Genomic DNA, 26,956 nt, shown 5'->3' with positions numbered 1-26,956 from the left:
TTTTGGTTGCGGGGTTATTTGAAGAACAAGATCTACCGTCAGAGGCCACCATCTCTACCAGATCTGAAGGACAACATTCGGCGTCATATTCTTAATATTCCAGTAGACTCACTCCGGTCATCTATAGAAAATATGTTTCTGCGATTAGAGCATATTGTTGAAAATGAAGGAGGACATATTGAGCAATTTTAATTTTACTTTATTTAACAATTATAAATCATATTAAATAGTTTTATGTGTATTACAACGCCACCTAACGGTGAGTTTTTGTACTATTTTTATTTATTTTTTTATTTAATAAATGTAAAGCGCATCATCTGTAGTTCAAATTTTATCTCATTTGGATCAATAGATTCCTCCGAAGTGGGTAACTTATTTCCTGCTAACCCTGTACTCACGCTCTTGATCCAGAATCAGTTCTCCGTTGCATGCTATGTATGTAAACAAGGATGCTATGTGGAAAAGATAAAGCTTTGTTGGTGAAGCTGTTTTACCTGAACCAGGAATCAGCGGCTGTTGTACTGCTTAAATTCAGATTTTTAGAAAAATGTGAAGAATGGGAAAGGACCTTTAACAATGGAAGGCATCATAAAGCTTTTTCAGCGATTTCAGAAGACTGAATCGCTGGAAGATCGTGTAAGGTCCGGCCGACCAAGTCTAATGCAGACACGTTCGGGACGCGCTGCAGCCGAAATGGAAACATTAGCTTCCGAAACCGCGGCAGGGACTAGCAGTGCACGAGAAACTGGCAGACGCTTGGGATTACTACCATCCTCGATACGCAACATTCTTCATGGAGTTCTTAATCAGTATCCAAACAAATTACAGTCTTGCCATGAACTTTTAGCATCGAATTCTGTAGAGAGAGAGAGAGAAGCATTTGCGAGGTGGGCTCTCTCCAAAATTCAAGAATATCCCTTTTCTGCCTTTAACATTTTGTGGACAGATGAAGCTCATTTTTCGCTCCAAGGCGAAGTTATTACACATAACTGTCACATCTGGGCGACTTCAACTCCACGAGGGTACACTGAGATAAAACCTCTGCATTCCCCCCAAAATCGTAGTGTGGTGTGGGTTCACAGGTTCTCTCATCACAAAACCTTTCTTTGAACCACAGTGTCCTGTAAATGGGTGGAAAACGGTGACAATAAATGTTCAGCGTTATTTAATGCTTCTACGTGAAACGGTTGTTTTATGTTTGCGTGAAAAAGATGCGCTTTTTGCTGTAATGTTTATGCAAGATGGAGCAACAAATCACACTGCCATTCCAGTCAAGGAATTCCTGATATAGATGTTCGGGAAAGAGAGAAAAGTTTCCATGGCTTTCTCGGTTACCAGATATGACACCAGTTGACTTTTGACTATGGGGAAATTTAAAATCCCGGGTGTATCAATCCCGTCCATCCAATCTGTCGGAATTTAAAGATTCAATCCGCCGAGAGATATCGTGTATACAAACGGACATGCTGCACTCTCCCGTTGCTGGATTTGGGACATGCCTGCAATGGGTAAACGCTTGTGGCGGTGGACATGTTGACACTTATTGCAATAATAAAAGATTTGATAACATTATTTTTGTTATTTGCGTGTCTGTTCTTTGTCTTATGTACGAAACGCCATCTATCGGTTGTTTTTTGAATTATTTTTTCTTACCTAAAAAAAAATCCCGTGATTTATCGGTGCTAAATCTGCAAATCATTTTTTTTTTTTTGCTTAATTTTACAGGTTTTATGGATTTTTAGAATTTTTACCGACTTTTTGCCCATTTGGTATGTAAATATATTTTATGCTGCTTTTTATCTGTATTCTAATGTTGTTCTATTAGGTATAAGAAGCAACGAAGAGAAAAGCGGAGGCGTGACCAGCGGCGTAATACTGTGCGCCGTAAACGAACCTTAGCAGTGGGGACAGTGACCAATAGTCAACCAATCCCTACCACTACTTCCAGAAGACCGATTTTCCACAAGCCAAGCCCCGCAGCGTTTCGAAGACCTTTTCCTCCAAGAAATAACCCTTGAACGTAAAGCGTTTGAAAAAGTCATTCAAAACAAAATCATCCAAATAATTCGTCTATATTTAATTCACCTCTGATTTATCACTAACATTTATATCAAAATAGACCATGAGAATGATTTTTTCCCCATTCTCGGGCATGTTTTTTCTTTTATATATATATATTTGTTGAAAGCAGGATGAATTAAGTAGTTATTATTTGAACTTTTTAATTACTGAAGATCTCTGTGGTATGCTCCATTTTTTTTAAAATATATTATGTGCTTGATTTCATTTGTAAATTATGGTTGTTTTTCACATTGTATACAGTCATAAAGCCATATTTTTGTATCCAATATTGCAAATCATGTATTGTATCAAATATTTTTGTTGTTTCATATATGTGGGTTTTTTTTTATCCTTTCTGTAAATTTTTTAATTAAAAATCATGTTACCAATTTACTTTTTTTTTTTTTTTGCAGCTTGTTTATTAGGGTTGTAGATCTACAGTACTGCTTGAAATTACTGTTTTAAAGTTGTGTTTTCCTTTTTTTTTTTTTTTTTTTCTCTAATTCGCTTACTTTTTCACTCCGAGAGTTCATTAACAGACAAAAATGGGGGAAAAAAGACAGAAAATGAATCAAAAAGCAAGAGAGGCAGAGTTCAGGGTTAATATTTGGGTAGCCCATGAACACACAACTGATATTTCATATTTAGAGATATCAAATCTGCAGTTCCACCAGAACTTGGCTTAGATTGCGAGCACCTGATCTATTTTAACTCCCATCCCGAGTTCAACTTCTGTTCTTGCAAAAATAACTCGGTACCAGCAAAAATTTCAAATCCAAAATTCTCAATTATTTTTGTTATAGTTGATTATGTAACTGTAATGTAAAAAAAAAAAGCATTATTTTATTTTTTAAGTTTTTTTTATAATGGAAATAATGTTTGGACTGTTGATATTTGAATGATTTATGTCAACTTTCTGAAAAGATAAAGATTTTAAAATTTTACATTTGGATTTAAAATATAAAAATTTAGGTTACTTATGAGTAGGGATTGCAATATCGGACCAAAAGTTCAATACCGGTATTCGGTATTTTTTTAGATTTTAATACCGGGATACCGGTTTTTAATACAGGTAGTAGAAATTTTAGAAAAAGAAAGAAAACACATGTGTTTCTTTGTTTTATTTGCCAGTTTGATTAGAGAGTGTAAATATCACAAAAAATAATTTGCAACTTATAAATTATAACAGTATATAAAGAATCACAAAAAAGTAAAAGAACATCTTATTTATTTAAATCCCAAAAAAGTGTAAATATCACTATTCAGTCTGGGCTACTATTACAAATTTTTGAAATGTGATCTTAAAAAATATAATGCATCAATTGTACTGTTATTAAGCCTGGAACGTAATTTTGTGCAAAAATTACTAGCTGTCGAAAACACTCTTTCGGCATATACGTTATTTGGTGATACTCTTAGCAATGCGTGATATACTTTTTCCAAGTATTTACCACTAAATCCCTCTTCAAATTAATCTATTTGTCGTCGGATGATTTCGGATATAGCTGATTTCTGTATTGTAATTCTGTTTGTTGAAATTTTTTTTTTATTCATCGCTAATTCTAATTTTTGTTCAAGAGACAATTCCTTTTTTATATCACTATTAATGTCATCATAATCTTCAATAACTGTATCGAATTCTTCTGAATGTGAATAGGTTTGTGAGTAAAAAATTTTAATAAAATTTACTATAAACTTGATCAGATTCGAATTGATTAATCTCTTTTCTTCTTTTTCATTTTTAAAATCATTGTAATTATGTAAATACCGTAAGACATATTTTATTTCTGTATGCCTTTCTTCTGTGCGATTTTTCAATGTAATATATAATTCTTCAGATAGTGATGTGTGCTGTTCTTTCAGTGACTGCAACATCAAATTTAATGTTGCATTAGCTGTTAATAAGTTAGAATCTCTCCGACAAAATGCTTCAAAAGCCAGTTTTATTGCAAGTAGAGCTGATACAGCTCTGGATGTTAAGTCGAATCACTATCTGAAAAATTAATTTGAAGGTTTAAGTTGATTGTTGCTTTTTGGATTGGATTTCTCAGTTTCAAAAATCGTTCAATCATTAGGAGTAAACTGTTCCAATGTGTTTTAGAATCTAATATTAACATATATTCTGTTTTATTATCAGTTAGTATATATTTTTGTTATATGGCATTTTTTTGTGGGGGAACTTTTAAATATCTTAAAACAATTTCGCACTTTATAAATTATAGGGTATAAATTATAGCACTTTATAAATCATGGGTCAAGTGACTCGCTATCTACCAATCACAAAGCAAATAAAACACACGTTTACATTTTTTTTAAGTAATAGATAAGATGTACAATTAACAATATCTCATGCTCATTATGAAAAACTACTCATAAATAAATAAATTTGAAAAAATAGTCTTTTAAAGAAAAGTCATATCAGAATTTATAAATAAATTGTATTTATAATAAATACAAGCAATGGTTATTATAGATTTAAAAAGATTACAGTTTAAAAAAAATATGACAAAGGAAAAAAACGATCTTTGAAAATATTTCTTTATTCAAAAATGAATTATTTATATCAACATAACAATCGTATTCACAAATTGATAATAATTCTATAATAAAGCCAAACATACTGTATGATCTTTCACGACATAACACAGAATAGGCATAGGACGAAATTCAAAAAATGCATTTACATTTTTAATAAAAAGACAAAAACAAAATGAATAAAATGTACCATCGTAATGTACATAATCATTATTCTGAGATAAATTCATCAAAAAAAAAAGTCTATCTTAAGAGAATTCTGGGGAGTTCATGGTACAACAACAAAAAACCTTGAATTTCGTGGGAAGTAAAAATGATTTGACAGCCAAGTACCTCTCTCCCTCTCGAAGTCTTTTAGTAGTACAAATAAACAAAATATAATAATTATAATACCACATCAGCAACAAATGACAAATAATGAACAGTCATTGCTTCACAAAAATACAGTAGACACAAGTAATGATTGCAATTTCATCTGACAACAATATCAGCAAAACTAGGAAATAAGAATTATTTCGATCATTTTAGATAATTTAGAAGATTTTATATTAATATCATATTTGACACTTTGATGTATGTCAAGGCATATATTTGATTCACTTGATGTCAAGAGATAGTAATTCCAATGTAGAGATTTTGAAGTCGATCTGGAGAGTTTTTGATCGTAAAAACAATTAATGTTCTGATGTATTCTTGTAATTCAAAGACAAAAAAATTCTACAATAAAGCGCAAGTGTTGCAATGCCACACTTAAGACAAAAAGAAATATATTTTGTAATGTATAAAATTATTTAACAAATCAAATAGCTGTTCTATTTTAAAATAAAATAAAGTCTAATTAATTTTTTTTTTAATTCTATTTTATGTTCAGGTGTGAATTAAAAAGGACTAAAATACCACAGAAGATTTTTTTTATGTGTACGTAGTTGAAAATCCTTTTGTTCAACCCTTTATTTGGCACTGTTGCTTCAGAAATTTTCATGGGAGATGTACAAATCCAAATATTTTACATATGTATTGTAAACGTAGAGAAAAATTTCTGAATAATAATTAAAATCAACTTCTGAAAATTAATTTAATTAAAATAAATTTCTAAGAACTCATAAAATATGTTAGACATATTTTACTAATTTAATATGTGCAACTTAATTTGTTTTTACTACAATTTTTCATCATTTGCCAAATAAGAATTAAAATATTCTACAGAAAAATACAATTGCTAGACAGTTTATTAAATATATTTTAATTTATATATAATGGTAAAAAAACTGGCATATTTTTAGTAATTCTAAGATTAGCTTATCAGGGAAATAAATAATTGGCTCATAAATAGATACATTCATTTAAAAGTTTCAATAAAGATTTTAAAGAAGTAAATTAATTGAGTTATTCACTGGACATATCTAATCATTTAGAATAAAAAAAATCTTTAATAATCATTAGAATACAATCTTGTTCTAATTAATCATTTAGAATACAAATTTTTTTTCTTTCATGAAATGAAATGTTTTTTCAGTGCATTTGGTATAACATACACATATTAATTAAAAAACTGATGTCATTAATCCTTAGAGCTTTTCCATGCATTGCATATATTCCAAATGAACCATTTTATGTAATGCGCTTCCCAGAATGCGTCTTCAACGAGAACATGTATCATAATAATAAAAAGTTAACATTTCTGTAACTTGCACCTGGCAACATATTGACTGTCTTGAAGTGAAATGAATCAGTGTAATAATAGAAGTCTTCATGCGCCTCACGTGGTTTGACTGCCAAAATGAGAAGTGAAAAAGAAATCTCATTTAAAATTATTTTGTTTTAAAGGCTAATACGTTTTTCCCAAACGATTTATTTTAAAAACAAGTAGGAATGGTCTACCTTAAACTTTCTCGCATATTTATTCCCTAATAAAGATATTATTCATTCTCTTTCCAACATAAAACTGGACATAGACATTGGTCACGGCAGTGAATGCACACAAGTGTCCCTTCTTTTTTTCAAACTCCTGCACATGCGTGTTTGGTGCTTCGTAGTATAGCGAAGAAAATTGGATATTGGAATCCTTTTTTTCGACTATTTCTTGCTAAAATTTGGTACAGAAAGAACCACATACCACATTTCTATTTATCCGTGCCATTTATAACGTTTATGAGGTGTCGTATTTACATGCATGTGCACGTACAGAATGGTCAACCCATTGATAAATTTGATTCAAAGCATGATACGAATCTATATTTTAAGTATCAAGGTTATATATCAAATTTTATCCATCTAGCTCTTTACGCTTTGTAGTTATCGCGTTTACTTGCACATGGACGCACAGACAGATAACTTTCTTTGAATGTATTTCATACCAAATTTTATCTTAATCTACATATTTGGTGTACAGATCGCATACCAAATTTCATCCATCTAGCTCAAACCATTTATTAGTTATCATACTCACAGATAGATATAATTTCAAAAAATGCGCTTTCCAGAGACTTGGAAAGTTCTGAAATGTGGGGATAGTCAATATCTTGAGAGCAAATTTTTGGACGAGTAAAATATTTTGTCTTTGTATACCTCGTATACAAGAAAGTAAAAATCTTCTTCTTCATTTCCTTCTCTTTCATATTTATTAATAAAAACTGCTGGAAATAACACTTTATATTAAATATTATTGGGGCATGTTACATACATTCTCTATAGTATGTAATGACAGATGTGCCCTTAAACCTGCTGCGTAAGAAAATGTTTTACTACAAAAGTCACACGCAAATGGTTTCTCTTTTGTATGCATCCGTAAATGCGCTTTTAAATTCGCAGACTGAGAAAATGCTTTATTACAAATGACACACGAGTACGGTTTTTCTTTTGTATGTGTACGCAAATGTACTTTTAAACTCGACTTTTGTGCAAATGCTTTACTACATATGTCACATGAAAACAGTTTCTTTTCGACATGTGTACGTAAATGTACTTTTAAACAAGACTTTTTAGAAAACTCTAGATGACAGGTGTCACAAGTAAACAATTCAAGTTTCGTATGTACCCGTGCATGTGCCTTTAAATTAGATCTGTCAGAAAAAGCTTTATTGCAAACGTTGCATACATACGGTTTTTCATTTGTATGCGTCCGAAAATGCATCTTTAAACGCTGCTGCAGAGAAAATGATTTACAACAAAAATCACATTCATATGGCTTCTCTTTTGTATGTGTACGTAAATGTAATTTTAAGTACGATTTAATAGAGAACGCTTTATTACAAATATCACACGCAAATGGTTTCTCTTTCGTATGTGTTCGTAAATGCTTAAATAAAGACGTATTATTATAAAATATTTTATTACATACATCACATGCACTTTTCCCATTCGCATGCGCTTGTAAAGATGTCTCTAAATGAGGTACCAGAGAAAAAGCTTTATTGCAAATGTCATCTGAATATGGTTTTTCTATTGCATGTGTCTGCAAATGATTCTTTAAATTTCGATTCTGAGAAAACGTTTTACTGCAAATGGAGCAAGCATAAGGTTTCTCATTTGTATGTGTCCGTAAATGTATATTTAAAGCGGATTTGTCATAAAATGCTTTATTACATATATCACATACAAATGGTTTTTCGTTGGTATGCGTTCGTAAATGTTTATTTAAATTCGTTCTTGCTAAAAATGCTTTATTACATATATCACATACAAATGGTTTTTCGTTGGTATGCGTTCGTAAATGTGCATACAAATTCGATTTGCGTGAAAATGCTTTGTCACACATTTTGCATGCAAACGGTCTCTCTTTCGTATGCGTCCGCGAATGATTTTCTAAAATTGATTTTTTAGAAAATTTTGCTGCTGAGATGCATGCTTCTAAATTTTGCTGCTGAGAAAATGATTCACTATATAAACTAGAGGCGTATGGTGATTCCATTATGTAAGTAAAATAAAATATATATTAAAAAACAATTAGTTTTGAGTATATACTAATTCATTAGCCACAAAACCTTCAATTTCAGTTTGCAAAACCACATTTTAGAAAATCATGCACAATAATGTTCTAACTTCGCTAATATTTTTTCTAACAGCGCACATGAAATTTTTCTCTTTATACAAATAAAATTATGATTCTTAAAATTTAAGTGCACTTTAAAATCTACGTTATACTTTATTAATTATTTTAAAATTTGGGTTATACTTTATTACACAAGTTTCAAATTTCTATTTTATGCATGCATATGCAAATATTCACATATGTTTATTAATAAACAATAAAATCATACAGCGTAAATGAGAAATTCCAAGCACATCTAATGAAAAAAAATTATTCTTTTCTATTTTATGGTGCTGAATTCTATCCCGATTGCAGCGTATATTGCAATTTAGAATTGTGGGTAGAATTGAGATAGAAATTCCGTACATTTCTCCTTCCAACTGCCATTCGTTTGACTGCATCCACTATTATTTTCAGGATACACTTCGAAATTATAACCATTCACTAAGACTCTTGACAATGCAACGTCGTTTCTAAATAACATAAAATAAATTAACACCATTTTATACCTAGAACTAAGGAAAATTAACAAATTCATGCAAAAGTTAAAACAGATATACTAAATGGTAATGAGATTAACGATTGCATGCAGATCGATTAGAAAAGAGTGCCATAATTTTAAAATATTGCACTTCCATAACAAAACAAATTAAAGTTTAAATAAATCCTTTTGGCGGATCAGCAGGCAGTACCAGTGCAGCAACATGATCAATGGAAATTCATGTTATTGCACTAGTACATTTAATCTCTAAAAAGTATGGGAGTACTTAGCCATTCTTTTCATTACAATTCATTCATTCATTACAATTAGCTACTCTGGTGGCATATATTACTTCTAATATTAAATGCTCATATAAATTATCAAATGGCAGATGAAATTATATAGATCATTTAACAATTTAAAACATCAGAAAATGCTCAGTAAATTTTTACTACTGTACAGTTTCAAAATTTCAGAAAGGTGATTTTGAATCCTTTTGTCATTTTTTTAAAAGCATCATATAAATCTCGTTTTTGAACAGCCTGAACTATTAATAAGTGCTGTACACATTTTGTAGAATTACATGTGAACAAGATGCAAGCTAAATATTGCATAATTTGCATGATATTTTAATTACAAAATATTATTGAAATTATAACTTTCGGCAATGTTACCAAATTGTTGTATATATGTTACAGTGAAAACCTAAAATCAGTCAAAACCCGAATTAACTAGCTAGCAACTAACAGCGCTAGGGAGACCCGAATTAACCAGTTATTTGCTTTTGACGAGTATACTCATCATGGAAAAAGTACAACATTTTGCGTTATGATGAGTTTATTCAATGACAGTTATTATATTTATATAATAATTATTTAATTATTATATTTATAACTAATTATTTATTATATTTATATAATATAATGCTTATGACAATTTAGATATGCATTTTCCGAAGGGGTCGAAATAGTTAACTGGTTGACTAGTTAAAACGCGTTTTAACTGACAGCGATAGGGAGAACCCGTTTTATACGTGTTTTGTCTGATTTATTAGACAAAATAATTTATATCTATTCAAAATTATTGTATTAAACTATACTTAGTAAAACAGTGTTTGAGGGAAAAACCTATCATAAAAAAAAAAAAACTTTATTTGGATATTGTTTAACAAAGTACCGATTTTACAAATAACTTATTCTGACAAGGTAAACTGCTGTGACATGTAGAATTTCAAAGAGAACCATTTTTCATACGAAAGGACGCTTTTTTTTACAAGAACCGCGGACGAACCCTTGTCCAGTCCCTACAGCTCCTTTTCTTGCTGCTAAGAAAAAGAATTCGGAAACTACTGCATCGACTTTGAAAATTTCAGAAGCAACAAATGTAGATTCATACGGTTTTAAATGGACAAAATCGGAAATCACTAGAGAAAACCAGTTCTCCCTAGTGCTGTCAGTCAGAACCCGTTTTCTCTAGTTATTTCGGGTTCTCCCTAGTGCTGTCAATTAAAACCGTATTAACCGTTTCCTAGATAATTCGCGTTTTGACTGATTTCGGGTTTTCACAGTAACATATATACTAGTTACCTTTGATGATCAGCTGGTCTACCTGGATTATTAGTAAAATTTAATTTCAGCTAAACCACTTGGACATAATTTTATGTTTATGATTTTGGCATCAAATTGTGGCATTAAAATCGCATTTTAATATTTTTACATTGTGCACATGAATTTTCTTAATGGAAAAAAGTTACTACAAAGCAGTTCCATTACACCATAGCACTACTAAACACGCAATTGTCTGATTCACCTTTTAGGGATTGCAATACCGGACCAAAATTTCAATACCGGTATTCGGTATTTGTTAGATCTGAATACCGGGATACCGGTTTTAATACCGGTATTAGAAATTTTAGAAAAATAAAGAAAACACAGGTGTTTCTTTGTTTTATTTGCCAGTTTTCTTAGGGAGTGTAAATATCACAAAAAATAATTTGTAACTTATAAATTATAACAGTGTATAATCACAAAAAAGTAAAGGAACATCTTATTTATTTAAATCACAAAAAAAGTGTAAATATCACTACTCATTCTGTGGTACTATTACAAATTTTTTAAATGTGATCTTAAAAAAACATAATGCATCAATTGTACTGTCATTAAGTCTGAAAAGTAATTTTGTGCAAAAATTACTAGCTGTCAAAAACGCTCTTTCGGCATCTACGATAGTTAGTGGTACTGTTAGCAATGCGCGATATACTTTTTCCAAGTATTTACCTCTAAATCCCTCATCTTGAAATAAATCGATTTCTTATCGGATGGTTTTGGATATAGCTGATTTCTGTATTGATTTTGGTTCGTTGAAATTTTCTTATTTATCGCAAATTCTAATTTTTGTGCAAGAAACAATTCCTTTTCAATATCGACATTAGTGTCATCATAATCTTCGATAACTGAATCTAATTCTTTTGAATGTGGATGGGTTTGTGGGTAAAATATTTTAAGAAAATTTGCTATAAACTTAATCAGGTTTGAATTGGTTCTTTTCTTTTCTTCTTTTTCATTTTTAAAATCATTGTAATTATGTAAATACCATAAGACATTTTCTATTTCGATATGCCTTTCTTCTGTGCGATTTTTCAATGTAATATATAATCTTCAGATAGTGATGTATGCTGTTCTAGTATAATATGTGCTGTTAGGAGTAAACGGTTCCAACTGTTTTAAAATCTAGTATTAACATATATTCTGTTTTATTTTCAGTTAGTATGTATTTTAATAATATGTCATCTTTTATAAGGGAACGTTTAAATAAATATCTTAACAATCTTTCGAACTTTATAAATTATAGGAAGCAATTCTTTATGGATTAATATTTCATCCTCATTAGCCATATCTTCATCAACAATTATATTGTTATTATCTTCATTGTCAATCACTCTCACTCTTACTCTCTTCAAAGTTGGAATCCGAAGTGTCTATATCCACAGTATTTGGATTCTTCTGTTCTTTATTTTTTTGGTATAATACATCTATTATTCCTAACTGAATTCCATGAGCATAAAACAATTGCTGATTTGCACCAATCAACTTTCCAACTTTTTTCATAACTGTTGCTCCATCAATCATTATGGATACAATTTCTTCTTTCAGGGATAATCCATGTTTCGCTAATTTAGATTTAAGCAATTAATTAAGCCATTAATTAGTTAATTAATTTCGCTCGTTAGGGAGACATAAAAACAAAAACGTATACTATTTTGCTATGTTGGCGATCCCTGAACATATAGTGGAGACAATTTTAAAAATTTCTAGTAAATACCGAAAAACCAGTATTTAAACTTGTGAATACCGGTATTACAAAATTGTACAAATGGCTCAAAATACCGGTATTCGGTATCCCGGTATTGCAATCCCTATCACCTTTCTACTATCTTTCACGATATTGCAAATGCCTCGTCTTTTTATTCTTGTCTTTTAAAAAGATATTATACTGAATTTTTATTTAGTTTTACAAAGGCAGAAATTCCGCAATTAATTCTTTGATGAAACAATGAAAACGTTTTCAATTTCAGAACAATAATGTAATCTATTTTTGGAAACTAATGGGGAAAAAAAGGATCAAAATTTAAGAAAAATTTGCTCTATTATTAAATTGTTATCATAACAAAGAAATTTTTTTTTATATATATTTTGAAAAGTTGTAAAATTGTTTTTTGTGCAATGGTATCACGAAAAAACTTTGAAATTTCACTTAATTCTTAATTAAAACTTTGATTAAAATTGGGGGAAAAATTGCTAAGAAGTGCACATTCCCATCTTCCAAGGTGTATATATATGTGTGTGTGTGTGTGTGTGTGTGTGTGTGTGTGTGTGTGTGTGTGTGTGTGTGTGTGTGTGTGTGTGTGTGTGTGTGTGTGTGTGTGTGTGTGTGTGTGTGTGTGTGTGTGTGTGTGTGTGTGTGTGTGTGTGTGTGTGTGTGTGTGTGTGTGTGTGTGTGTGTGTGTGTGTGTGTGTGTGTGTGTGTGTGTGTGTGTGTGTGTGTGTGTGTGTGTGTGTGTGTGTGTGTGTGTGTGTGTGTACCAAATTTTGTAATGTAGGACCAACGGTTTATCCTGTAGAGTGTCAAAACACATATACATTCATCTTTATCATTAGTAAAGATTTTAATCATAAAATCGTTCTATAATTTAAAAATAAAAACTTCTAAAAAATAAATAATTCTAATTTGACGACTACAAATATTAAATACATACCTTTATGGTAAATATCCTTGAATTATATCCATCCGTATGTAACATGTGATCGAACATTATTGAATTGCTCAAAATAGCTTCACTGCTTAGTCACTAGTTCTTTTCCCTAAATAAAATACTGCTTCAGAAAACAAATTTAGAAATGATAAAGGCAATTTGCAATACATAAATTAGAGATTAGCTTAAAAAAATAATAACTTCAGATGAGAACTTCATTTTTATTATGTTAAATATCCATTTTTTTATTTTACTTTTTATATTAATCAGTTATGCATTTTGTGATAACCAAGAAAGATTAAGTCATTTCGGGCAGCACCAATAGTTAATGGATCATTTTCAATAACAGACAGGTAATGTAATAAAAAAACTGAAATTGACTACTAAGATCTTAAAATGTAATTGCTTACTATAAAAGCAATAGCAATAATAAAAGCGCAATATTGTGAAAAAATACAAATACCTAAGAAAATAAAACTAATAGATTAATTTCGTTTTAGGAAAATATTTTTTTAAGTCAGCACTTCGATAAAGATTAAATATAAAAAAAAAAAAATGTTCAAAAATTCGGCGAAAAATATTTTTCCAATTAATTTTAATATGTTCATACAAACTAATGTGCAATTTTCGCTTTGTATGAAACCAAAGGGTGATTTATTATTTACTAACCGCCTTTGGCGACCAGCCGGTTCGCCAATCTTAATGTTCGTTAAAATTTTAATTAATTAATGTTTTATGCAGTTCCTACTTTAATAGCTTCTTCATCAAAATATTTTAAAACTTCAAATTTTGATAGTCATATAATTCACTCATAATATTATAAACGCCTTCAGTCATAACGTAATATGTATCTCTCTAATTTTCTGTTAGCACCCGTAGAATTTATACTTTAAATTAAAGTGGAAAGGATTAATCTGCAATTAATATAATAATATTTTTTACTGAAACAAAGTATTTTTTTGTAATATGATTACTGAAAACAGTCACTGAGCGTTTAAACTTTATGGGCACTAAAGAATATCTTTCTTAATTTATGTAATATTTCAAGAATTTGTCAACAAAATTTTCTCAGATTCATCATGACCAGATCGATCAATTAACAATATTTAATTTTAAATGCATCAAACACTAAGAAAATAAAACGAATCGTTTAAAATAAACGGTTGAAAACAGGTTTTAAAAAAACTACTTAAAAAACGATGTACTTAAAACTATAAGCATATACAAAAAATATATAACTAACATAAATACATTTTAATTACAAAAGCATACAATGAATCTAAAAATAATTTAAATCCAGTCTGCATCCGTTGATAATAATTCTCAACAATCAGAACACAATGTGCATGCGCGAATTTTCAACGCCAGTTAAGGTAACGCAAATACGTGAATTTTTCTACGCCAGTTAAGGTAACGCAAATGCGTGAATTTTTCTAAGCCAGTTGGGGTAATGCTATGCGGATTAGAAATTTTTAATTTCCTTTATTCTGTTTTATTTTAATTCAAAAGTACTTCAAAATGAATCTCAAAGATCGATTAATTAACAATATTTAATTTTAAGTGCATCAAAAATTTAGAAAATAAACAGAATCGTTTGAAATAATTGACCGAAAAATCTTAAGCCTAGCCTCATTAGAGTGGGGGGGGGGGGAAACTGAAGCCTTACTCATTTGGCGGTGGGGGAAAAACTGAAGCCTTACTCATTTGGCGGGAAAGTTAGTTTTTAATTAATAATTAAAATTCTAATTAAAAATTCAAAAAATGGGACCCCAGGTGCACATTGCCGACCTCTAAGGTATACATGTACCAAATTTGGTAGCTGTAGGTCAAACGGTATGGCCTGTAGAACGCCAACACACACACACACATTGAGCTTTATATAAGTACAGATTTCATGAAAAGAATGCTTTATATAAAGCTTTTCTCTCTCTCTCTCTCTCTCTCTAACAGCATTTTCTTCATGGAAATATGTTTTTGACAAATTGTCAAGAGCATATTTTGAGTTTGAAAAACAATTTTTAAATATGGCAATGTTAATTATTTATTCCCCATAATTAAATGTATCCTCCATTTAAATTCCAATTAACTTTTTGAGATAATAACTGCAGTTTAATCAGGCCTGCAATATCAATTTATTTTGGAATTTATAATAATGGGTAATAACAAAAATAATTTAACTGTAAAAGTCCGATTGAGGAGAAAAGATATTAGATCTGTCCTTCAAAAAACTGCAATTTGGAATAGTCTGACAATTATTCTCAAAAAAAGGGAATACAAATTGAAATGTGATAAATAAACAGTAGTTGTTTCTAATAATCACAAACAATTATTTTTAAATTGAAGAATATTAACAAAGTTTTAAATTTTTGAGATATAGAAATAAACTTTACTCATAAAAATTAATGATGAGCTATCAAACTTAATATTTGGAGCATTCATAACTACAATAAGTTCAATAAAGAGTTAAACCTCTTCAAGTAAAAGGACAAGTATAGTTTGTTATTGAATTTTCATGAATACAGCACGATGACAAGTTATACTCACAACGCGACTAAAGTTACTGTAGAATATGATAATAAATTTGGTTTAAAGGGTCTAGTATATTGAATCCAGCATCACTTTTATTACTTATATTATTATCATGGATTTTTATAACATATTGCTTACAATTAGAATTTCTTGATACAAATCGCAACTAAATTGTTGTTAATCAGTGGGGTTTCAATTTTATAAACATTTAGGGTAAACATCGGTTTTCTAAAAGAAAAACATGTTGTGAACTGAATACAGTAATGGATAGTGCAGATTATGAATATGAAGGTGATTGGAGGGATTCTGAAGAATCAGAAGAAATAAGTAAATATTTATGTCATACTGATAATGAAACTCATGATAGTGAAATATTACCAAGAAGATAAAAACATACTAGGCGACTAGTAAGTGATTCTAGCAAATATTCTGGAATCGTAGACACATCATCAGAAGAATGGAAGGAAATAGATAATGTGCATGAAATAAAGAAATTTGTGAGAGTGCCTGGTGTAAATGCTCTGATGTTGGTAAAACTAAGTACTTATTCGAAGTCATTAGAGGTTTTTGACAAAGTATTGAATATGAACTTATGAATTACAATCATATCCATATGAATAATATAGTTTTAATTAACATTATGCAAGAATTATAAAATGAAATTTGTTTTTAATAAAAATTAAATCGCTGTTTTGTGCCCAATTTTTCATTATTAATTCTTACTGGAAGGGGTTAGTAACAAAAGATACTGCAAAGCTAAAACAACAAAATTGCTAGAGAAAATGTTAAAGATAAAAATTTATAAAGCACAATAGTATAAGGACATAATCTATAAATATGATGAATTCCATCATATTTCTAAACAATACTGTAAAAAATAAAAGTATTGAAATTTAAATTAAACATGTATTTTTCTCAAAAATAAATTATATAAATAATTTCATCATTAAAAATTTTATTTTATCAATAGGTTGGTTAGAAATTTTATGATTAAATTTAAGCAGTTCTCTAAGGAATTTGTTTGGAAAAATTCATATCATATGGTAAATTTTTTTAATTATTTTCATTTATCTAAAAAATAACATTTAATATTACTGAAAACCTTATAAATAATTGCTCTAGTTACTGTAAACTATTTTATTAATAATTTTGAAATTCTAATATATTCTCTAGTCTAAAGAATGTAGTTTATTTTGGTAGTAATTTACTTCAATTAGTACAAAGTTTGCCTATAAAATGTTTAAAATTTTTGACAGCTATACTAAAACACAGCATATACTTTAAATTTCTTTAAGATCATAATAATTTTTACTCAAAACTTTAATCTAAGCCCAATACCCAAATATTCTTATCTTAATGTGTAAAAAGTTCAAATCTTATATATGGAAAAGTAACTAAGGATATTAAAAGGCAGCAGATTTTTCAAATACTTAATTACAATTTAACAACTACAGTTTTTTCTTCTTGTAATGTTGTTATTAAAACGAAAAATAAATAATACATGAAAATATAGTTTACAGTAATTATTTGATTAAAGCCTACTTATTAAAATTCTGCTGTTTTCTTAATAACTTGTACAAAGTATCGTTTTCAGTCATTGTTTTGTAAACAAACTTGCATCCTGAGAAGTAGTCGTTAGGTTTAGAAATCCTTCATGGCCATTCGTTCATTATTCGAATACCAGTTCGGCTTCGAATTCTATAAAAAAAATCAAACGAAATAATGAGAAAAGAATTGCTGATTGTACTCATTTAGGTTGACATGGTCTGGTCGATTTCTAGAGTGTCAAATTCCGTTCCGCGCTGGCTTGGTAGTAAGGTCTCGGTCACAGAGAAAGAGATCTTCTCTGCGGCCGTTTTCTTTGCAGTATTGAACGGCACTTCCAGTTCGGAATGAACGATTTATCCCATTCTGTTTACATTCTAGTCAATATCTGTTTTCAAATCTAGCAAATTCGGACTTTTCACACAACGTTATTGAAAAATGCTGCAGATTCAGCTTCTGATGTAAGGATTTGTCTTAAAATTGAAATACTTTAATTTTTTTCGAAATAAGAATAGTAATCATATTTAATTTTTATACAACAGGTGCCTCATGAATTTTGTTTTATTCTAAATTTTTTATTTTCAGGTATTTTTTAGTGTTATTGTATTTCTTTTCATAAGAATTACTTTCATATAAACATTTACATATTACTGATAAGAAATAACAATGAAATACTACATCAAATAAATAATATTATTAAATAGTAATCATTTTAGTGATTTTTCACAATTAATGAACCTAATCTTATAAAGTGTATAAAACTTTAGCAAGATATGATCTTGTTGAATGTACTACAGATATTGCAGTTTATAACATATTGAAATTTTATGTTAAACAAAAAAAATTTACAAACGAAATTTATCTTGTATTTGTTTGTTATGATATATAACATCATATGTGTGTAATAGAGTGAGTATACTTATTTTTAATTTAATGGTATCTTATATGTTTTTAATTTTGAATGCTGATATGTATTAAACATTAAAAAAAAATGTTTATCTGATAAAGTAAAAATTTTCATGTTTATGAAATGAGCATACTTCAAATCTAATAAATTTAATTAATCAAACTACAGGTTTAAAATTTAAAAACAAATATGCACAAGTATATGCTTTTTAGAATATTGTTGTCCATTATTTGTGAGATATATATTTGTTTTACACCATTTACGTTCTATATTTTTTTATTAAAACCCCTGATTATATTATCAATATTTATCAATTTTTATTTAGTTAAAAAGTAAATTTATATCTTTTAAGTTAAATTTTTTTTTGTCAAATTTCTTGTTCTTGTAATTATATTTTATTTGTACCTGACAAAAACATGATTGTGCTATATTTATTGTTATTAGAGAAAGAATGCCTGCAGAAGATTGGCAACAGCTTTGGAACTAAAAATAATATTGTAAAATGTACCTAAAAAACAAGACTGTAGAAAAAGATGAAGATTTTGACTGAAAATTTGTTTACAGATGTAGACACTTCTGCAGATGACATTATTGCTTTGCTTTATTCTATCGTCTTTTGAAACAACTTTTGTGAGATCCAATTCTATCAGATTTTAACTTCTAAAATAAAGCTCATCCTGTTTTATGATGAAGAACCTCTCTGAAAAATATGTATAAAAAGAATTTTAAAACTATAATATTATCACTATGGATGCATCCAAATCATAATCCTTCATTTCACTCGTGGGTGTTTTCTAGCCAGCATTTATGCAATTCACTTCCATTCATTCTGTTTTTATGAAGAAAGTAATTTGTCAGGCCATTGATGAAATTTCAGTCACAGGTAAAAATTTACTTTTGTTGACAAACAGCTATTTGATCCTTCAAACTTTAAATACTTAACAATCAAAAATCCAAAGGTCAATCACAAATTAGTTGACTTTTTTTTTATCTGTCTGAATTGCTAAATATGCAAGAAGATAGCATTCTTAATATCCTTATATATATATATATATATATATATATATATATATATATATATATATATATATATATATATATATATATATATATATATATATATATATATATATATATATATTACAGTTACTTACTGAACACAATAATGTTGTTTCATTGTGTTTGATATGTTGTCAAATTTCTTAATAGCACACACATACATATATATATATATACACACACTTTTAAACCTGTTGAATTATTAATGCATCATACAAATCATGTTTGATCTTTACACATGTCAGCTATATTTTTATAATATTTTACATATATAGGATTTTTGCTAATTATATTAGAAAGATAGTTTAGTTTGGATCTTTTTTTTTTTTTTTTTAGAATTTGTATGTGGTGACTCTTTCTGTTCCTGTTGAAGAACTGTTGCTACTTTCTTTAAAACCCACATTTTATGAAATATTGAAATATTTATCATAAATATTAATATGATCTGATAATTATTGTGCATTTCATTATCTTGTCAAGAAGTGTAATTTTTCATCTTTCAGTGCTCATTTTGCAACAGGTATAATGAATTTATTTAAGTGGATTGTTTTTATTATAAATAATGTAGATAAATGATAAAAAAATTTAAAAAATATATATATAGTACAAATTTTGACATGTTTATTATAGTGTTGATAATGGAAGAAGTTTCAGAGAGCTATATATATATACACACACAGCGTTTGTTCTCAAACTTTTTTCGTATTTGCCATGATTTAAAATTTTGATAATGCATGAATTTATATTATTGCTAAATTATCAAAATTTCCAAATGGTACTAATGCAGTAAATTAAAATGTACTGCACACAGAATATAGCATTAATGAGAATAATGTAGTTTAGTCTAGGTAATGAAGCTTTGACTTATTTGTTTGAAATGACAAAAAGTAATGGTACACTTGCATGTCATTAAGATTCTGCAAGCCAGAATATTTTCTGGTTTTCTCCTCAGCGTCTAATTATTATATTCTTTTTTTCTTTCTTTCTGTTCTTTTTTTTTTTAAACTTATGAAAATTATGTATTTATATTTTTCTGATTTCAAAAATCTCTAAAATAAGTTGAGCGGATATTTACTTAAAATTGCAATATTTAGTGATTCTTACAATTCTCAACATTAACTGGATAGAGTCACTAAATATTAAAAAGAAAATGTTAATTTAATTTATTGTAAATGAAAATATTAATATTCAGTTGTCATAATTTATATGCAGAAATATATGACTGCAAACATTTTTTCACAATGTAGTTTTCTAATGATATATCAATTCATTTTTTTCATATATTTTAAATATTTATGATTTAATTGTCTTTGGCAGATTCATTAATTTATTTTAATTTAAGAGTATGTGTCTTTCAGTTTACTTGAATACTAAATTTATGTTACCTACTGAATGCTTCTTTCTCGAAAACAATTTTGTGCCAAAGAAATAGTGTCAAATTTGTAATACCAGTTTCTATTCAAGGAAAATTCATTTGGATCATCAAAAGATCGAGGTCATCACTTTTGTATTAAAAGTTGAGATTACTTTTTTAATTTATCAAAAAGAAGTTCTCAAGTATATAAACTATCTGTGGGCAGTTATATATATGGTCAATTTATATATATTTTGACATTTTTTTTACAAATAATTTTGAAGTGTTATTTTATTTTTTGTTAGGTTGTTAGTGGCAAGCAACTGATTCCCCAAGGACATCAGTTATATTTAATTTCAATTAAATCATTTAGATATAATGATGTCCATGATTCTTTTAAATTCTCAAATATCTGTTCATGAGCCTATCGAATGAAGACTAGTTCTATGATGTTATATCATAGCACTATTGAAAATGCAAATATGCGGGTCATCTACCTTCTTAATTTCGCTGTATTGTAACTTCCTTTTTTAAAAAAAAAAATTTATAAATTACACAGATATTACAGAGAACTCTTCTTCCTTAGCTTTCAACAATGGAAAGCTAAGGAATTATTAAATGGAAAGAAAAGCATGAGATTAAATATTTGATGAAATAATTAAAACGGTTTGACCTCAGGTCAATAATGTAATCTACAGTTGAAAATTAGGCAAAGGAATATTCTTTTTAATATTTAATTTTTTGCATAATTATTAAATTGGTATGGTTAAAATAACAATTTTTATTTAACAAGTCAAATTTTCCAAAGTTTTCACAGAAATAATGTCAAATATTTGCTCAATTTTTTATTGATTAAAATTTTTTAAAAGTCATTCTGAGATGAACGCTTCTTCAGTCCAAGATATATATGTACCAAATTTGGTCACCGCAGATCAAATGGTCTGGCCTATGGAATGCTAACACGCATATATTTATATTTATTATTAGTAGAAATATCACGTAAATATTAATTTTTGATTCTTAAATAGCTTATAAATTTTATTTACTGATATTTTCAAAAGCATTGTAATTCTGAATTTTTATTATTTTTTTGTTCTAAGCAAAAGAAGCTCAAAATTTCTTTTTAAAAGGATTAAATCTTACGAAACAATAATTGCGTAATTAATTTGAATATATATATATATATATATATATATATATATATATATATATATATATATATATATATATATATATATTAACTAAAATCTTTTTAAATATTCTATTTAATGGATTTAAATGTTTTCTATGATTCTCTGTTAACCAATGCTGCATATGGATATGGAAATTAAAAAAAATGTTTCTAATAATTTTTCAAAAAGGCAATAATGATTGATACAGTAATTTTTTTCTCTCAGTGTGTTCCATGATATGTTTACATTTCCAAAGAAGAGAACTATTAAATTTATTTATGTTATTGCTAATATTGAGGATACAGATAAAAATTCACATTTATTAAGAATACACAGTATTAAATTACGATAGTAACCAACCCCTTTAAACAGAGATGCTTTAGGATATTTAATATTCGTTATTCCGCATAAGTAAAAATGAATATGTTAATTTATAAATCATTATCAATTTAGAAAGACAATCAGCTGTCGCTTACAAAGATGAAAGAGATATGGAAATGGAGTCCATTAAACTCCATCGAAAAAATTATTTATTTATCCGGTGACTTATTCATTCACATGTTTTTGTTAAGTCCTCCTGACGAGAGGATATCATGTATGTTATGCAAGTCATGAATGAAGTACAATATATTTACTAGTTCTGTCACATCACTGATTCATTTGCCACGTATTTGGCAGCTATTTTGTTCAGGAAATATTGATTATTCTTCATATCACTTTTATCTCTTGCTGTTTCTCGGTTTAATTTTCCTTCGGCGAGAGACTTGAAGATTTAGCTTGTGATGAGCATTTTTAGTTGTACAATTTTAAGAATTATTACCTATTCTGTTTTCCATATAGGTACCTGAAAAAAGTCCACAAAAACTGTAAAAATTCATAAAACCCGGAAAAACAACTGAAATAAAAAAAAAATGGTTTGCAGGTTTAGCATTAATAGGTCACGGGATTATTTTTCCTTATCTTTTTAAGATAAGAAAAATAATAAAAAAACAGCCGACAGATGGCGCTGGTACTTAGTTGGAAATATGCAAACTAGACAGGCAATTATAAATAAGTTCTTGATTCAAAATTACGATCTTGCCATGAACTTTTACCAGCTGATACCGTAGAGAGAGAAGCATTTGCGAGGTGAGCTCTATGCAAAATTGATCAAAATCCCTCCTGGGTCTTTAACATCTTGTGGACAGATGAAGCGCCTTTTTCGCTCCATGGCGACACGTCAAATCCGCGATGTATATGAGAAACCACTGCATTCCCCAAAAGTCACATTGTGTTGTGGCTCCACAGGTTCCTTCATCATGGGAGCCCTCTTCTTTGAAATACAGTGTCCGGTAAATGGGTGATAAACGGTGGCAATAAATGCTCAGAGTCAAGGAATTCCTGATATAGACGTTCGGAGATGATAGAATCATTAGCAGACATTGCAAGTTTCCATGGTCTCCTCAGTCTCCAGATCTGACTCTAGCAGACTTTTGGCTATGGGGAAATTTAAAATCTCGGCTGTATCGATCCCGTCCATCCTGGCTGCCGGAATTGAAAGATGCAATCCGCCGAGAGATGTCATGTATAACATGCTGCACTCTGCCGTTGCTGGATTTGCGACACGCCTGCATGTGTTATGACCTGTGGTGGTGGACATGTGGAACACATATTGCTTTAGTGAATGATTCGGGAACATTATTTTTGTTATTTGCGTTTCGTTTCTTTAACTTATGTACAAAACGCTACCTATCGGATGTTTTTTTAATTATTTTTTCTTGTCTTAAAAAGATTCCGCTACTTATCGGTGCTAAACCTGCAAACCGTTTTTTATTTCGATTATTTTTTCGGGTTTTATGAATTTTTAAAGTTTTTATGGATTTTTTGCCCACCCTGTACACTTACCTCTATAATTAATGGAACGAAATGTCCGTTTTAATGTAAAAGCAATGCAAAATCCAACTAATAGCACGGTAGATAAATTGAAACATAATCATACAAAGAATAAAAGTGTGTGATTTATATACTTCATAAATAACTCAATTAGACTACAGATGGCTCTTTCCTTCCGCGTTGAAGATATTTGGGAAAATCTGAATGACCTTTACAGCGTTTAGGGAAACTGTGGTTGAGGCCTAAGGCCATATCCGGCCACGGTACAACCCCTCCATTAGAGGCACATTCCGTCATCCGTAAGAAATAGCCTTTCCCACATCATTTCTGTGCCCATCAGAAACCAACCACCCTATTGGAATTCTTATTTTGGAGGTGCCCCCACTCCTAGGGAATATTCTACTGCATATATTTCATTATATTATTTAATCTTTTAGCTAAAGAGCTCGTCAGGATTGAAAATTTGATTTTTATTGCTTTTGAAAGTGCAATTTCTTGTAACTGGAGGCTCCTATAAATATATTGCTCTTATCAAATTAAATCATATGTATGAGACTCCAGCATAAAAAAATTAAAGGCAAAAACATCATATTTCTTCAGTAAAATACTGAAAAAAAAATAATTGTTGAGTGACCTTAAATTTCATATTTTCAAAAATGGCAATATTTGGGCATGTCCTTTTTTTTTTTTTTTTTTTTTTTTAATCGTCGATACAATAATAGTTTAAATACTTCGATTTTTATTAATAGCAATCGGGCTAATCTAGGGCAAATATTTTTAATCCCAAATTATATCTTGTAAGATTACAAATGATACAAAAAAAAAGTTGAAAACTCACTACTCGAGATTTTTCCAACTGATGAATATTCACTTAAGTTTATTTATGTTAATGTCCCGTTTTAAAACAACTGTAGGACTCTTTTGGGACGGACCTCGTCATTTTGAACCGCGGTCAGATGACGAGGACGGCAGCTGTGCTGGCACCTCCACTCTAAACTTCCACACCAGCGGAAGGATGTTTGGCTCCGACGGATCTAACATGCACCAGACCAGCTTACACGACGGTTCTTCGGTGTCATCTGGTCTCGAACTTGAAACCCTCCGGTTCCGAAGCCGAGATCTTATCACCAGGCCACCGCGGCCTGAATATTCACTTAAAAAGCCCTTTAGTTACAAAACTGATTTATAAACTGTAGTAACTTGTAAGTTATTTTAAAAACGTATTCCATTAATTTGACAAAAAAAAAAGAAGCAAACAAAGAATTGAAGTTTTTAATAATTTAGTCTTTTGAACGATTGTATAATGACAAATTGTGTAGAAACATGATGTGATACTGAGATTGAATTTTCTTTTTCTAGATGACTTTTGAGGATAGGAGCATGCAGTGAAGGAATAAAGTGTCTACTTCAAAAGAAAGTAGAATGTAGTTCTTATTATGTACGAATGAAAAGCATTGCCTAATGGGCGATTACAACTCATGCGACTTTACCACATTTTTTTTAAAGTAAAAATTTGTTCAGAAAAAAGAGGATGGAGGTTTCTGTCAAGACGAATGAAGCAAATTTAGTTAGCGATCCGCCCCATGACGCATGTGGCATTGATACAAATATTCACATTCAAACTCGGACAAATCAGAATCCCAAATGCGATTTATGTGGTGAATTTTTCTTTGGGAAAAGTTGTTCATGTGAATCCGTTCGTAATGATGCCGTGGAAAAACCCTATTCGTGCGATACATGTGGCAGAAAATTTTCTAAAGAAGGTTATTTGAATAAGCATTCAAGATGTCACACTAATGAAAAACTCTTTTCTTGTGATAAGTGTGGAAAAAACTTTTCCCACAAACATCGCTTAAATTATCATTATCGGCTTCATTCGAACGAGAAACCCTTTTCCTGTGATATGTGCGGTAAATTATTTCTTCAGAAAAGTAATTTGAATCAACATAAACGCATTCACTCAGGTGATAGACCTTATTCTTGTGACACATGCAGTAAAGCTTTTTCTACAAAACAGTATTTAAAAAGGCATTATCGAACTCATACGAATGAAAAGCCATATTCTTGTATTGTATGTGAAAAAAGGTTTTCTTTGAAACAGTGTCTGAACAGCCATTACCGTAGCCATACTAATGAAAAACCTTATTCTTGTGAAATTTGCAATAAACAACTTTCTCATAAACAGTCTTTAAGAGGACATTATCTAACTCATAAAAATGAAAAGCCCTATTCTTGTGATGTATGCAATCTGAGGTTTAATTCTAAAGGTCAATTGAAAGAGCATTATCGAAGACATACAGATGAAAAACCAATTTCTTAAGTTTCAGCATTATCGAGTTCATAAAAATGAAAAGCCCTATTCTTGTGATGTATGTAATAAAAATTTTACTTGTAAATGTAATTGGAATTAAGAAGTCATTATAAATGTCATTGGAATGCAATTGATGTCATACAAATGGGAAACTCATTTCTTAACGTTACTTTAAGGAAAAATTGTCTTCGAAAAATAATTTAATTAAGCATGTTAAATCTCAAATTTTTACTCAGAAAAGTGATTGGACTCAATATTCTCATACATAATAATCAAGCAAATAAGTATTTTGTTTGTACGCTTATGCATGAAAAAATGTTATCTTTACGATTTAAATAATTCTCTTGTTGAATTTAATTAACTAAACATTGTTGTCGGGGGCGACACAAAGCAAGGACCTTCGTAGTCTTAGACAAAGAAAAAAAATTGAAGTTTTTTTCCCCCCAATATTCACTCACATATTCGCAAGCATATGCGGATATAAACAAAATTTGATACAAAAAAAATGAAAATTTCTTTCATAATGAGAAAACCAGTATTTAAGTTTCATGAGAAAAAAAAAACAATTTGTGAAGTTATATTTTTATTCAGTCATTTACGCATTCATTGACTTATGTAATTTATACATAGATAGTTAAAATTATTATATGGCATATTTATAGAAATTATTTTATTTATTGCTTTTCTCTTGCAAATGCTTGAAATAGTGTGTTGATGTTTCACAGTCCAACACCCTACTGTGACGCCCGTGGGAGATCGCCTAATAATTACACCATCCCTTACTATCATAATTGTATAAGTGAGATTCGCCACACTTTATTTTATCAAATACAATTTACGAAATTTTG

At 29.4% G+C, this 26,956-nt stretch overlaps 3 protein-coding genes across 5 annotated transcripts in view; 2 read left to right on the top strand and 1 right to left on the bottom strand.

The window, feature by feature from the left end:
- LOC129988326 (tetratricopeptide repeat protein 14-like) overlaps positions 1-3,766 on the top strand; it is a 54,131-nt gene extending 50,365 nt beyond the window's left edge. Inside the window, exon 16 of the mRNA XM_056096531.1 lies at positions 1,826-3,766. Coding sequence (XP_055952506.1) covers positions 1,826-2,018 — 193 coding nt within the window. The 3' untranslated portion in view covers positions 2,019-3,766. The remainder of the gene's footprint in view (positions 1-1,825) is intronic.
- Positions 3,767-4,649: 883 nt separating this feature from the next.
- Positions 4,650-17,626, bottom strand: LOC129988327 (zinc finger protein 271-like). Its single transcript, XM_056096532.1, has 3 exons — positions 17,431-17,626; positions 13,363-13,468; positions 4,650-9,099 (listed from the first exon to the last, which is right to left on the bottom strand). The coding sequence occupies exon 3, from the start codon at positions 8,504-8,506 to the stop codon at positions 7,259-7,261; it is 1,248 nt and encodes a 415-aa protein (XP_055952507.1). The 5' UTR covers positions 8,507-9,099; positions 13,363-13,468; positions 17,431-17,626; the 3' UTR covers positions 4,650-7,258.
- Positions 17,627-17,712: 86 nt separating this feature from the next.
- On the top strand, positions 17,713-26,338 carry LOC129988331 (oocyte zinc finger protein XlCOF19-like). 3 transcript variants are annotated; one of them, XM_056096536.1, is made up of 3 exons: positions 17,713-17,894; positions 18,785-19,223; positions 25,157-26,338. In XM_056096536.1, exon 3 carries the CDS (start codon positions 25,329-25,331, stop codon positions 26,115-26,117), a length of 789 nt encoding a protein of 262 aa, XP_055952511.1. In that variant the 5' UTR covers positions 17,713-17,894; positions 18,785-19,223; positions 25,157-25,328; the 3' UTR covers positions 26,118-26,338. The 3 variants fall into 3 exon arrangements, with proteins under 3 accessions (XP_055952511.1, XP_055952512.1, XP_055952513.1); XM_056096537.1 differs by lacking the exon at positions 18,785-19,223; XM_056096538.1 differs by lacking the exons at positions 17,713-17,894; positions 18,785-19,223 and adding an exon at positions 24,884-24,999.
- The last annotated feature ends 618 nt before the right edge of the window (positions 26,339-26,956 follow it).

This window comes from Argiope bruennichi, chromosome 10 (genome assembly GCF_947563725.1).
Source record: "Argiope bruennichi chromosome 10, qqArgBrue1.1, whole genome shotgun sequence".
Taxonomy (NCBI): domain Eukaryota; kingdom Metazoa; phylum Arthropoda; class Arachnida; order Araneae; family Araneidae; genus Argiope; species Argiope bruennichi.
This window is presented reverse-complemented; position numbering and strand designations above follow the sequence as displayed.